This window comes from Epinephelus fuscoguttatus, linkage group LG12, assembly GCF_011397635.1.
Source record: "Epinephelus fuscoguttatus linkage group LG12, E.fuscoguttatus.final_Chr_v1".
Taxonomy (NCBI): domain Eukaryota; kingdom Metazoa; phylum Chordata; class Actinopteri; order Perciformes; family Serranidae; genus Epinephelus; species Epinephelus fuscoguttatus.
In genome coordinates this window covers 37,451,129-37,466,959 of record NC_064763.1, presented here as the reverse complement: position 1 = coordinate 37,466,959, position 15,831 = coordinate 37,451,129, and the positions used below count along the sequence as shown (strand labels likewise).

The 15,831-nt window shown below is 39.5% G+C and overlaps 1 protein-coding gene across 2 annotated transcripts in view; it reads right to left on the bottom strand.

Annotated features, from left to right (window-relative positions):
• Positions 1–15,831, bottom strand: part of jade2 (jade family PHD finger 2) — a 259,041-nt gene that overhangs the window by 15,220 nt on the left and 227,990 nt on the right. For both annotated transcript variants that reach the window (XM_049592610.1, XM_049592611.1), the window contains one exon: positions 2,221–2,366. In XM_049592610.1, the coding sequence (XP_049448567.1) occupies positions 2,221–2,366 (146 nt within the window). The remainder of the gene's footprint in view (positions 1–2,220; positions 2,367–15,831) is intronic.

Below are 15,831 nucleotides of genomic sequence, written 5' to 3'. Positions count from 1 at the left end.
TCTGACAAAAGTGGAGAACTTTATGTGGCTGAGTTTCAGCTTTGTAAAACTTAATAATTTACTGACTTCTTTTCACGCTTGAGAATTGTAACAGGTTTTAAAACTGCAGTGCAAATGGCTCAAGTCTAGTTAAGTCAATTTTAATTATATGGCTAATTGTCCTCAAAGGGCTCGTTATATGTGCTATTAGAGCAGCAAGGTGGAACAACTGCTATCAGACCACTGACATACAATTTTGACTTTGAGGGCATTATGAACTTGAATATTTAAAAGTTAAACACTACTAACGATCACTAAAATATATTACTTTTGTGGACAGTTCAAGAAAGCTCACTAGCATCTTCTTTTGTCCTCAGAGAGGGTCTCAGCATTCAAATTAATATTTAAGCCCTCACAGGAGTGCCATTTCTTTGGTGGAACTACTTAGTAGGGTCATTGTAGGAAAAAAAAAAGATACTAAAAAATTGAAAAATAAATAAATAAATAAAATAATAATAACAAAATAAATAAATAAATAAATAAATAAATAAATAAATAAAAAGATAAAATTTGATTTAAAAAAAATTAAAAAAGGGAGAGTCTGGGAAGGGGGAGTTTTTTTCATGTAAATTTACCACTTTAATCTCAGAAAATATTAGAGTTTTATCATGCAAATGTACAACTCTAATCTTGGACTTTTTTATCTATCAGAATATTACCCCCATCACCTGGCTCTGTATTTTTATTTATTTATTCATTTATGTTAAAATACTGACAATTGCAGCTCTTTAAAGAAAAAGGGCTTGTATTGCTATTATAGTGCAGTTGGAGATTGACAAGGAATGGGGGAGAGCGGGAGGATGACACACAGCACAGGGCCTCAGGTGGGAGTCAAACAATGTGTTAGTCTGTCTGTGTCTGTAGCATTATCTATTAGTTCCTTACTGTGACATAAATCTTTTAAAGGAGGTCATGAGTTTAAAGTTTCATTTTTAAAAAAAGGTTAAATAATTTCATAAAACAGCTGGCCACTGTAGTTTTTGGCAAATATCATTCAAACAGGAGTCAATAGTCTCATGGGGCCTATTTTCAGCTGCAGATGAATTCACATTTGGTGCAGTAATATTTCCAGCAGCTGGACGGTGTTCATGGGATCAACTTTAAATAAAGTACAGTGTCCATGTTTATTATAATAAATGAAACAATGGAGCTTTATGGCATGGAGGAATAAGACATATCAGGCTTTGCCACACCAGAAATATTTGTTCATAGAATTAATTCATTGTTAGCTTGTTTGAGTATTTTCACTGGATTTGTTAACAGTGGGAATAATATAAAATACTACCACACCAGAATTATCCTAGTATGATCATCTTTATTAAATTAACTTTGATAGTGTTGTGCCATTAAGAATGTGCTGCTAAAGTTATTTTGTTATTAATAAAAACCTGCCACTTGTGGCTGTAGCAGTGCTTCATTTTTGGTGACTGTAAACACTGACAACACAACCTCAGGGCAAATTAATTAGACTGAGCAAAAAGTTTGATGGAGTACATGTGTAGAAAAGTAATGTTTTTGTTGATTAATATGCACCGTTGTGTTAAATTCAGCGCACCAGCATGCAGAAGTGTATCTCTCTGTTTTCTTTCCTTTAAAATGGACAGCGTGAGATGTTTGTTTAAATCAGTTTACTCACAAAGATGCCCCGCCTACGCATTTTTCTACTTTTGTGGGCATCAATTTAGTCTGGATTTTGGCCCTTTTGGCCCCCTCCTCGACTAAGATGAACTTTTGGACAAAGAATGTAACTTTGGATGTCGGTCTCAATCACGTCTGTAGGCAGGATGGTTCCTTATTTGGCTCCTGGCATTGGTTTTATTCACTAGTGAAGTGGACTGGGACTCAGTTCAAGAGGTGATGGACTGCTTGACACTGCTGCTGATTTCAGCTGTTTGAATTTTGCCATGTGTGCTGCCGTTCACTGCCAAGAGCCAGACTGCAGCTAATGCAATCCTCCTCCTCCTTTAACTGGTCTGATCAGTGCAGTGGCGCTGAAATGAAGTTCAGCTTGCAGATCACTTTTTATCTTGGTAGTACTGAATTTGTGAAATTCCACGATTGAATTCAACCCGCCGCTGCACTATCAAAGTAGTATTTATTGTATGTATAAGTTATAACCTACGGTAAACTCAGAGACAGCTGAGGCATCACTCTGCAGGCCTCCTGCTGCTGAAGGCCTACCTGGTCAGACAGCAGACTGCCGCTCTTGTCCCGATGCTGGGCACCCAGAGCCCACTGGCTCAGCATGTCATCAGCGGTGATCTGAACCGACTGGGCGAGCCAGCTGTCGAACAAAGAGTTGTCCAACGGGAAGGACTTTGACAAACCTAAGGGAAGGGGAAGGGACATAAGCAGGGAGAGACGAGGATGCAGGGAGGAACAGATAAATGATATCAAGACAGAGACAAAGGGAGTGAGAAAGAGTGAGCAGTGGTGACAAAGGGGGATGAAAAGTGATGGGAAAGAATTGGTAGGAGGGTAAGAGGGAGAGAAAAGGGGAGAAAGACAAAGCAGATAGGTCAGGGATTGCTGTACATATTTCATAAATAAAATACAGAAAAAAGTTATACTACAAGCGTCACTGGAGCTGAAGGAAATAGTGTCTTGAATGAAGTTAGAAAGTACAAGGCATAAACCGAGAAAGAGCACGACAGAACAGCAATGCACAACCTTAAATCCTTTTTTTACTTGCTTAAAAACTAGTGATGAAACAAACTGATCTTTTAACGTGAACACATTAACAATGTTCTATCGTTAACGACAAGCCGCTAAATTTGAAAGTCCTTTCCAAAGTCACAAATCTAACAAAGAAGTAAAAAAAAAACAAAAAACAAAACCTCAAGGGCAAATTTGCAATAGCTGGGACCATGTAAGTGCATGCATCGGTGCGTTCATGCATTCACACACACAACCTCACACAAACTTGACCTCCATGACAAATTTAAACCTCCTAGGGCGAAACTGTGGCCACCAACGGGACAACTGACCAACTGACTGAGCGAGCTATGGAGCTGTTGGTTGCAGCTAATAATGCACAGTTGGTTGGTGGACAAAACCTGCTTTAAGTCTCCTTGCCAAAAAAGGATGCATATGACGACATGTCTGAATGCACAGAAAGTAGGAATAGCAAACTGCATCTAGACAGCTGCAGTGTATACAGTACAGAACTGCTGAAACTGCAGTTTTGTACCATAAAGCAAAAGTAACATGTTCCTCAGTCTAAGTTAGTGCAACACAGGCATGTCCAAAGTCTGGCCAGGGGACCAACTGTAGCCCACAGAGCAGTTTTAAATGGCCCCCAGCTTGTCTTTTGAAATGTACCATATGTGACCCACCACACAATCTTTGTTAATCAAACAAGATCACTTTGCATTTTTTCCATTCACCTCACGATGGCAGGACGATCACACAGTTTGTAGACATGCACAAATAGGAGCTACGCAGGCGGACTAATGTGTTTTTGTAAACAGACGGTTAACAAGCAAACGAATGGTTAACTAACAGCAGATATATCCTGCTAGGTAGGTCAGGGCCACAGCAAAGAACTGTAAAGTTATTGGTGTGAAGTGTAAAGGAGCGCTAGAAAGTTGAGTACATTTTCACTAAAAGATGAAACAATTGCATTTGTTTCATTTATTTTCACCTCGATAACCCAAGTATTGTTCAATTACCTGGCCACCATTCAAAGAAATTTGGACACCCCTGGCGTAACACAGCATCTAAAGCTAAGTGGAGGCTGCATCTGTGATACACTAGTTTGTTTATGTTAATCATACCAACATCTTAAAAAGGATATAATGAAAAATGTAATGTTACATTTCTAAATTGATGTTAATCTCTCACATAGCTCCTCTAGATGTAATTTTTTCTGTCAGAAAGAGATAAAAACTTGACACACAGACATTTACAGTACGCAGCGATAAGCTCCAAATCCAAATATGTTGTTTCTGTCGCTTCATCAGTAATGTAGATATAAACCCATTTTACAACAGAAATCCTCTTTCCTGTCTCCTTCCCAACACTGTCGTGTGTGTGTGTGTGTGTGTGAGAGAGAGAGAGAGAGTGTGTGTGTATAATTAGGAGATTTTCATGGTTCCTCTTCTATCATTGTGGGTTGTGAAAGTGCTGCCAAAGCACTGCGTGTCTCTCTGTGGCATTTTTGTCTACACGCAAACTCATACAATCTCACAACGATGAAAATCGTGAGGCTTAAGGAGAATGAAGAATGGAGGGTGGGATCCATCAACTCGTGCACTTTTTTTCTGCTGTTCCCACATTTTGGCTTTCACTTACATCTTTACACCCTCTAACACTCAGAAGTAGAAGAGCTGGGGTCAGCGGTGGCTCGATGTGTCCAATTCATTTAGGTTTAGCTTTTGACAATTTTAAGTAATAAAAGCTATAAATTGCCAGATAAGGTAGATGTTTATTATTTAGCTCAAGTACTATCTGAATGTTGTACACATTGCTGATAAGAGAGGGAAGATTAAACAGATATGTTACAAATTTGGACTTGAATCTGAAATGGAATGTACCAAGTGAGTCAGAGGAGTTTATCATGTTTTGTTCTTTTATAGACGGTCAAACTGTCCAAAAATGTTCTCGCGTTGGAACCCAAGACAGATGCACATAAAGCTGGGCATACACTGTGCAATTTGAGCCCGTTTTAAAAATGTTGTTTAATTCCACAACCTACTGTACGAGTAAATCACCTGCGATGTAAAGAAAAAGCTCACAATTTATCTACACATACTCGACAGCACAATCTACAAGACACAACGAGTGGTCACACTGTACAGGCATAAAGAAAATAATGAAGCGGCCCATCCATCGGACCCTGCGGACCATTCTGGGTATTGGTAACTGTCAATAAAGATTTGTTTGAAAGCTCAGAAGCTGGTAGAAGTTTGTTTGCTAGCAGAGATCTGTAAAGTTCACAATAATGTCACAACATTTCTCTTGTTCATATCGTGATAGGAGGAGGAGGAGGAGGAGGAAAAATCAGAGGCACATATGCTGCTGCCACAGCTTGACCAATGTGTCTATTATTCGTTTCACATGACAGGTTGTGTCGCCATGTCACTTTCAGATGCAAAAGAAAGAACTGATCTTGGCGAATCGACTTGTGGCTCTGCTTCAACTGTGTGAAAGCCTGACAACGGTCGACCAAAACCTTTGACATGTCAGAAATTCATCTCAACGTCTAACAACGGTTGGGAGCAGCTGATTGGGCCATGATCAGTCCTAGCTCTGCACACTACACAGCATACGACACCAGACAAAGCTGAAATTTGGTCATACTTTAAAATGAGTCATGTGGCACATTGGGTGAGAAAGGGTCTCAAATCGCACAGTGTAAGCACTGTAGTGAGACATGATCCCTGATTTGATAAGAATTGGCGATTGTAGTTCCATACAAAGAGGATGTTCACAGAAAGTAGGATGATAACAGCAAGACCCTCACACATGATCGCAATTCTGGACTCCAAAAACAGCCTACTCAATTATTTTTAAGACTATCACCCACTACACATAAAAACAACCACAGGAACCCTGTTGAAGTGTAGACAAATAACAATCAAAGTTATTTCTACTGGTGTAAAATCTGCATTTGTGTTAAAGAAATACGGCCTTTGATAGTGTTGGATCAATGAGAAACACAACTGCGCGCAAAGCAAAATGATCTTTGTATGTAAACCAGCAGGCAAAAATGTTGAAGCAAAATCAAAACGATCTTAGACTCCAGAGGGTGTATTATCTAGTGAATGGAAAAATAATGAAATTTAGCGTTCTGACTCAGCCAGGAACAACCATTAACCTCTGCACGAGAACACTGTGAGTCTGTCATATCCACTTTGGGGAACAACTGCCTCTTAACAACCCAAAAGACCATACAAGTTTAAAAGCAGAGATGCCGATAATGTGAAATATAAAAAAAACTTGCACACAGGCACATTATGAAAAATACAGACAAGTGGGTGCAGATGTTTCTGGGCTGAGCCTCTTTCTTTTTCTCTTCTCTTCTCTATTATCATTCCAGCCTCCCTTTAAATCTTTAGTGTCTATAATGATCTGCCAAGCAGGACGGCAGGAGGTGCTGTTAGGGTGGCTTTAACACCAGCTATACTCCACACACACTCAAACACACACACACACACACACACACACACACACACACACACACACACACACACACACAGAGCCGGTCGTTTCCATGACGCAGCATGTCTCTGCAGGAGTCGGGAGTGCTCTGAGGGAGGGAATAGGTGACGGAGGGGAAAAAAAGAGCCAGTGAAGAAGTGTGAGGAAGACAGGAGGCGATGATGGAGGAGAGAGAAGCAGAGTTCAGAGAGAGGAAGGTGGGAGGGAAACCTGAAACATGCCCTTTAGTAGTCTTTAGCTATGTCCAAATGCTATCACATACTGTGCATTCTTATATTATCTTTAATATGCTTTACATCAGGGAAGAAATAGACACAAGACTGAGAGTCTGCAGCCCTGTGAGCAGCTCTGTGAGGCTCTCCTGAGGCACAGCAGTGCTTTGAGCCAAATGCTAACATCAGCATGCTAACATGCTCTCAATGACAGTGCTCACATGGTGATGTTTAGGAGACATGATGTCACCATCTTGGTTTTGTGTGTTAGCATGCTAACATTTGCTAATGATCATTAAACACAGAGTACAGCTGAGGCTGTTGGGGATGTCATGAGTTTTACAGGTATGTGCTCATAAACCAAAGGGTTGGAGAAATTAAAAATTCAACCTGATGATGATGAGTTAAGTTCATCATATGGGGGACGTGAGTATCTGTACCAAATTTCATGGTAATCCATCCAAGTGTTGTCACGATACTGGAATTTCTGAATTTGAAACAATACCTTGAAAAATACTGACATTTGATACTATTTCAATACTACAGGGAAAAACTGACATGGAGGGCGTGCAACATTTTAATTCAAAGATGCACATAACAAGGCTATCACATGATAATGACTTTTCTGTTTTTGGTTAGTTGCAAAGAACAGGAGAATGACAGTAATAAAAATGAACCATAGAAGAAAGCAAGAAAGCGTAGCGAATAGCGGTGTATCGTTTGTACGGAAAATGAGTGCTGAAACTGTTTCAAATATTCAGAATTGATATGTATCAATAAATGGATATTTTTGACAACACTACTCCATCCGATAGTTGTCCACAAATGTCACCCTTATGATGGTGCCAGAGAAAAAAATCAGAGGGTCACCAAAGTGAGAAAGATTCATCTTCTGGGGATCAAAAAATGTCTACAAAATGAATGTCAATGAATCTTGTAGTTGATGGGACATTTTAGTTTGGACCAAGTGGAGGACTAGTTGACAGTCCACCATTCCTGGAGCCATTTGCAGTCCAAATAACTAATAACTAATAACTAATTTCCACATTCGACATATTTAATTGATATATGATATTCCTCTCAGTGTCACTGAATTGTAGATTTCTCTCTTTGTATTGGTTTTGTTATATCCCTGCAGACTGTCTCTGATCAGTTGTTCAGGGAGATTATGGGATGTCATTGATGTTATTAATCTTTGCTGTGCTTTTCTTTTGTTGTAGTAATAAATGTATTTCGAGAGGACACTTACTGATAGTGTCACTGTGTCTTTTAAAACCAGATGACGACACTGACTCCTCCTCTTCCTTTAGCTACAGCTAACACGCTGAATAAATGGGCTGCTGTAGGCTAATGCTACGCATCAAAAAGCTCCTTGTGCCGTCACAGCCATCTAAAGCTTTTGTTTGAGGCTTTGTTGCGTGACAACTACAGTCTGGGGAAACAGTCGGCCTTGTTGCGAGTGCACACTAGTCCTACAGCTACAAAAAGCCCCAGGACAGCTTTACAGAACAGCTGATGTTGTGGCAATGATTCGCTAGCTCGCGCTACTAAGGCAGTGCAGAGTAAGGAATGCACTAGCAGCAGGACAAGGCCAAGACCAGGCCGGTGCATGAGAGAGAGGATGTGTGTGTGTTGCTTGGTCTAAAGCCCTCACTACAGTCTGATGATTGTTCTCGGGTGCCAACCGTCTGCCTGGAAACTCAACCAGGAGACGGCAATAGACACAGAGAGGCTGAAACAGAGTAAAAGTGCAGGGGGAGTAACAGAATGATCTAAAGACCCATCAGAGCGATGAAGGGGAGACGAGACGTGCAGCAGGCAGAGAAAGAGCGAACTAAATACCTGAATAAAGGGGTGAAATCGCAGTCGGACAAAATAATGGCATCCAGAATAAAAAGCTCAGCATGAATCAACAGAAATGAACCTGTCAGGAGTTGTTCTCTACAACAAAAGGGACGTTTTACTTGTCTACCTGTCTCTCACCATATTGTGTCAAAATGATCTTACATTATTCTAATCTGACAACCGGCCTCATTATCTCTTTGGCCACTTCAATAAAGTATTAATTTTCCAATTTTTCTTTGCTCTATTTCAAGTTAATACTAAAAGAAAATCCACCTTAAAAAGGGCTCAGACTTAAAAGGCTATTACAATGCAACCTTGATTTTTTCTTCTGTTGTGTTTTTGTTCAGAATGAAAGAGCACAGGCGTCTTTCTAGAGATACTATCCTGCACTGAAATTCAACAATAATACCGAGGAAAAGCCATCGGCACAAAGATACCTATTTCCTGAGCAACAACAGCCTGAATGCACTGCAGCAAAGGCTGATAGTGCTCTGAGTGGGGGGCACTTTTTTCACTTGTTACCGACGGTAAGAACTCAAGGCTCTTTGACTTTTACTGTCGACTTCAAGCACAAATGTTGAGAGGGAGTCACAACAAACAGATTTTCTACCTTTCATACAAAATACCTATAAAATTGCATGCAATATCACTGAATTATGAATAGTGTAAGAGGAAATTCAGACCAGCAGTTGGTAGTATGTAGACTTGTCGCTTCCCTGAAGGTCTAGTGGTTAAGATTAGGCGAGATTCGATTCCCTGTCAGGGATCTAATCAAATGTATTCATATCTACTCTTTACTGCTCATTGTATTTATTACCAATATACACATTACTCTACTCTTTACTGCAGCTTTGTGCACTTCTGGTTAGATGCTAAACTGTATTTCATTGTACTCAGAAATTGAATTTCCTTTACATGATCTACTGATATCAGTCACTGCCCTGACAACTCAATCACAATAAATGTCAGCATTGTACGGTTATGCAAACCCCAGATATGTTACATTTGTATGTTTCATATGTAGCAAACATGCTGAAACTTCTATTTTTCAATTTTAAGTAAGTAAGTAATTAAAAAGTTCCTACAAAAAGCAAAGCACTCAAATTCACACATATCCCACGTCTTTTGAAAAACTGCGATCACGTGACCAATGCGCTGACGGCAGTCAACAAGGAAGCAGTCCTGTGCACTTGTAAGGAGTCAGGACTTTCTCTTGGAGTCACCTTATCGGATCAGTGTGAACTTTGGGTGAACTTTGAGTCATTTTAAGGTACGTCCTTGCCATTTTCTTTTCCTAAGCCTAGACACAGTAACTTTACTTGCCTAAACCTAACCCCCTTAACTTTATGTTAATTACATAACTGTACGTTAAGGACATAGCGTCATTCGTGGGGCGCAAATTAGTAGGATTATCATAGGAACTGTTTTGCATGCATTTTTTGTAGCATATCATAAATCGTTCTATAAGGATCATTTGCCAAAAAAAGAAGACAAAAAGCACAATAAATAAAGTTAAGGATTAATTTGACTGATAGCACTATTATCATGATTATTTCTTTCAACTCTTGTAACTCTTCTGACCAAGATAATTGTTTAGTGAAAATCTGCTAACGTGCCAGCCAGAATAGGAACTCAATGTAAGGAATATAAGATGGGTGTGATGTGAGTTGTCCTGTTGACCTGGCCAACAGCCTTGCAGCAGCATTCTTGACCATTTGCAGATGGTCCACGGACGACTCGCTAAGGCAGGTGAAAAGGGAAATTGTAGTAGTCCAGTCTGGATGATGGAAAAGCCTGAATGATCATCTCTAACTCAGGCTGTGATACAACAGCCCAGAGTTTGGTACTGTGTCTTAAACAATTTGATATATGTTGTGACAACACTGTGGTTAACGTGTGGTTAGGTTTAAGCACAAAAAACATGTTGTCAGAGTTAGGAAAACATAATGTTTTGGCTTAAAATATGTGAGTTGGTCATCATAAATACAGCTAGAAATGTTGCAATGTGTCATTAAAAATATTCACTTTTTGCTGGTCTCGAACAGCGGTCTGCTGCACTTTAGAAATGTTGATATGATATGCATTAAAAAACATACAAATGTAATGTTTGCAGAAACTTAAAATACCAACAGTTTCTTCTGGCATCTGGGCTGCTACTATAGAAACTTGAGCAGGTATTGGGACCCAGCACTTTCAGAATTATTTACATTTAGGTTTCATTACTTCTCTGTGGTTGTTTTCCAGTAAATGTGAAGTGTAATTTCTAACAACACTCAGACATGCAGATTAGATCGTACTGAAACTGAAATTCGTCATGGATCTCAGTTTTAAGAGTGAAACTCCTCGCTGCCTGTGAGGGTGACACCAGGAAGATTTCAATACAATCTCTCTTTTTTCAGATCACCTCTGGCATATGGGCCCGACTAATAAACGATGCGGATAGGGGACAGTACATCTAAGGAGTTCTGGTACATGTCTGTCTTCTTGATCCCAGAACACTAAGAGGAAGACAAAGCCCTGGGAGTCAGGACCAGACCCGACAGAGAACAGATGGCCTGACACACAAACACACACACTGAGACTGTGAGATATGAACACATACGGCATGCAAAAACAAACACACAGATGACACGCTGAGACAGGGACAATATATATATATATATATATATATATGTATATATATATATATAACACAGACAAAGGAAAGCATACATACACACACGCATGTACATACACACACACACACACACACGCAGACAAATGATGCAACAAAAGCACACAACATACACAGACGGGGGCTTGTTTGTCATGGAAACACAATGTGAGAGATGATCCCACAGCATCTATTCAACATCAAGTTGCAGTCCTTATCCCTCATTGGTCAGATGGAAAGACTGAGACAGAGAAGACGAAAGACGGAAAGATAAACAGAGAGAGGGAGTGTTGTAACAGAGCCAGAGAGAGAAAGGGTTATACTGACAGAGATAAATAGAAAAAGGAGAGGAAGATAATATCAGAACAGGAAGCAAGTGAGGCAGAGCCAAACAACTCTCCTGTCCTGTGTTATCGTCTCTCCGTTTATTGATCACATTCACTTTGACAGGAAAATACTGTTAGCTCTGTGACGCTCAGCTGTGGTTAAATAAGGAAATGAGAGACAGTCCTGCGTCATCGGTGATAGTCACTGTGCAGTGTGTGTGTGTGTGTGTGTGTGTGTGTGTGTGGGTGAAGAGCTCAAAACATTTCTGTCAGATTGGATCTTTACTGTACTGTAAGATACAGTAAATGCACATATGATGGACATGCCGGATTCTATATCCACTTTATTCCTGAGGACGCTATGGTAGAATGATTCTGAGTAAAACTTTGATGAGAAAGAAGTAGTAGTTAGTTACACTGACTGTCTATGGTTAGTCTCAGTGGCTAATATAGGTGGTTAGCTGCCGACAGTGGTTCTGTTTGAAAATAATTCACCTTTTAATTTAACAAATACTGCTTTCTTTTATCAAATACTTAACTAATGTTAAATTGGCATTTTAAAAATGTCCTTGTGGAGCTCTGGTATCTGTTGCTCTGTCCACGTCTGTAACATTACAAACAACAAGACGAAACTAAATTTGTGACTTCAACAGTGTTGAACATGCACCCAGGACAAAAATGGATTGTTCCTGTAACCAAAGGTTAGAATGACAGGTCTGTCACTCAGTGTTAGCACATGATATCCCTGCTTTTCACTGCCTAACTAAATTCTCAACCTACATTATAAAATAAACTCAGCAGCACACCTCGATTTATGTGTTCAGTCATCTTGGCTGAGAATGTGTTCCTGACTTACCAAACTTCTTTCATATAATAAAATGACTGCCTAAAGTTATTTAGCTTACTACTACCTTATATAACTAAAGTCTGCTGCTACATTCAGCGTTATGTTTAACTCATAGGAACTCTGATTTAATAAATCAGCAGTTATAAAGTGTGTAAACTGTGTTGTTAAGGGAGACGAGCGGAGAATTAGCTAGCAAACATCATATTTATTCACTTTACATGGAGCTAAACTTAATACCAAAGTATGTTGAATGTTTGACAAATGTGATAACATCTGCAGGTGGCTCTTTTTACAGACTGGTCTTACATTAAAACTAAAGAGTATTAGCTTTAAGTTTTAGCTTCCATTCGGCTCTAGTTATGGAGTTGTTTATAATTTTTGCCGTGTTTTGGGTGAGCTCAATATTGTATCTGTGTTTGTTATATTTATTTTTTGTATGTTGATTATGTGGTTACTACTGACTGTACAGCAAACTGCCCTTATGGGATAATAAAGAGTTGCTACCTCTGCTGGACTGTAGCTGATTGTGCAGATCATAGCAATAAGTTTGTGGGGAGAAAAAATCAGTTCATATGAGAATACCAATTTTGTGAATCTGAATCGATTCACAAACCCAAACAAATCATCTCTTGTATGTCTCTTGTATGTGCAGCACCTGCACGGTCTAGAGCACATACACACACAGGAGTTATCTACAGTTCATCTTCAGTAAGGGAAATTGTCTGTCTGCATTCAGGATATAATAACCAAATAACGAGCTCTGCAATAAGCAGGTGGAGCATTTTGTGAGTCCAAAACTAACATTAGCAAAGTGGAGAACCAAACCACAGCAGCAGTGAACAAGCTGGCCAGCCTACGCAGACTGAATCACTTCAAAACACCCAGCCAACTGTGATCAGGTGAAAACATTAACTGAGATCAGAGCCTATTTCATTTCAAAAGACCTGCGCCTGTACAGCATTGTGGATAACAACGGGCAGAGAGGGTATCTTTTCACTGCATGAGATAAATTGTTTGTCACTATACCTCGGAGCACGTAGACTAACTTTTGTTTCTACAACATACATTTAAGATAAGATAAAACAAGATAAGATATACTTTATTGTCCCCTGGGGACATTTTGCTGGGGAAACAGTGCCACACACAGCTGTGATCAACATTAAACAATATGTAGCCGCAAGACAATACAGTGGTGCACCAAAGACACAGTAATAAAATACATACAACAAAAACAACAACAAAAAGAAACATAAATATTGCACATGCCCGCTGAGGTAAAACACACAAAGATGTAGGCATTATAAAAATGAGGGCAGAATTTTAAAACCATAAACCATAATACAGCGCCTCCTTGCATGTGAACCACCCAAATAAGGATGGAGCTGTTTTCTTCTTCAGCAATATTATAGATGGCCTATAGCATTTTGTTTTCCTTTCCTTTTTTGTGAACTTTCATTTCATTATTCACACAGGTAGACGACTGTAACTACTTCCTAAGATCTTGCTGTTGGCTCCTCCACACTTTTCTCAGCTTTTTTTGTTGTTGTTTTGTTTGGTTAGATGTGATCTTCATAAGCGCTGTTACCTGAAATGGTAACTTTGGTACATTTCAACCTGGATCCTATTCTGTGGTACTGATTGAGAGCGCTGCAATGTAACTACTCGGGGCATACTTGCGCAACACACCCTCAAAACACGTCCAGAAAAAGTGCTTGTTTTTGCCACTGACAGACTCGGATTATTATCATAAGTGTCTAGCAACACTATGGAGAGGATCCCTACAGAGTTAGACCTTTTTGTTAAAGAACAAGATCCTTTTTTTGAAACCAGATACAGATGGAAATCACTATGTCAAACCCACCAAACTCGATTTAAATAATCAGAAATTCAAACACTATTCAAAGTTGACAGAAGCAAAACAAAATTAAAAGAAGCAGTCATGGTTCGTCCTCCCACCATTTAAACCATCACAACTCTGGCTTGGTTCTGGCCTGTCTCTGTAGGGATCCTTTCCACGATGTTGTCAGACACTTGCTACAAAAGTCTGAGCCCATCAGTGGCAAAAACAAGCACTTGAACTGGATGTAAAGTGACAGTGCTCAATCGTATGCAGGGATAACACTGCAGCTGGGTTCGCCACTGCAGCCCTTTCGTTCAGTACTTGTGCCAAGATCAGAAACTGCTGCTCCCATTAGTCTCTACGGCACAAAAACATGGTAAAATAGGGCCAGGTTGGAAAATACCAAAATTACTTTAACTACTATTAAAAGTTTCATATTGCAGATCAGCTTTATAAGCAAGTGAACACACTAGACAGAGCAACAGCATGGAAACAGAGCCTCCTTTTCTGAATAACAAATCTACTTCAATATCAAAATTACAAAAACTAACTCTCATTACTCAAGAGTAAAATCCACCAATATGCAGGTCCAACTCCTGCAACACTATTTCACATTCATGCAGGAGATCACACTGAGCAAACCTGTCACTAACAAGCCAATTTCTCAAAAACCCAAGCCCGCAGCTACCACACAAAGCCAAAACTCCAGACTGAATCTTCGCAGATGTATAGATGCATTTCATGTCAAACAAATGTTAACAATAGAGCGAGTGAGGTTAAACTGTATAATTCCTACCAAAATGCTATAATCCCACAAAGTCACAGCCCATTTCGTTATCAACACAGCAGCTCTGGGTTTCATCCTTTTGATGACAGCGTGAAGTCTTTGTTGGGTGGTTTCTGTAGCTTTGAGCAACGTTCTGTCATGTTCGTTTTCTGAGATCACAGGAAGGAACCGAGCTCCTCACGTGTTGCTTTAGTGCTGCTGTCTGTGTGCCAATATGTCCTGTTCATGTGGCTTTAATTCTTTTTAATGTTGTCTTATTTGCTGCATGTTGATGTGTCTGTCCTGCATATCACAACTCCTCACTGTCATTTAGCTGCAGTCTGATGACTTGACCCCTGACCTCTCTTTGGAGAAGTGGAAAGGACAAGTGAGTATACCTTTACGGATTAATTAAGGAGTAAATGACTATAAATATAATATTTATCATGTAGATTAACTGCTTTTACTCATGCACATGAAAGGGAGGATTAAAAAACATTAGAGAGCACTGTTAGTCATCAGAACTCATTTTCATTTAGGCTCTTAGATATTAATCATGTACAGTAATTGTGTGTGCAGCCCACAGCTTTTTACAGAATGTCACTGCAGGAATATTCATAACTTATTAGATCTGGATACATATAAACAAGGGTTATGTAAGACTACAAATCCGCCCACCTGATGTCCTACATATAGAAGCTATTCACAGCGGAGGAGCTTCTTTTCAGAGGAAGCCTGAAGATATAGAGGACTTTGTTTTCCATTTTATTCGCCCACACAAACATGCTGTATATCACAAATTAGGTTTTTTTCTCCCTTTCTTGTTTGCATGTTAATTATTTATTTTCATACGCAATAACAAAAACTTAAATGACATTTTTTTTATATATATATTTTTTTTATCTTAAAGTTGATAGAAGTTCCTATAGTTGCACCTTGGTAGCTGTTACAGCTAGGGCTGTCATGATAACCACAATATTGCAATACTGCACCACTGATAAGCCAACTGCAAGGATGGCAAGCAACTGCCGCAACTGCTGTGTTCACGTGTGACAAGCCACTAAGCATCTATTCTACACTGAGGGCTGCTCTGAAGCTGTTCTGCATGGCCTTTGAGAGATAAAAAATATTCAACTTTGGG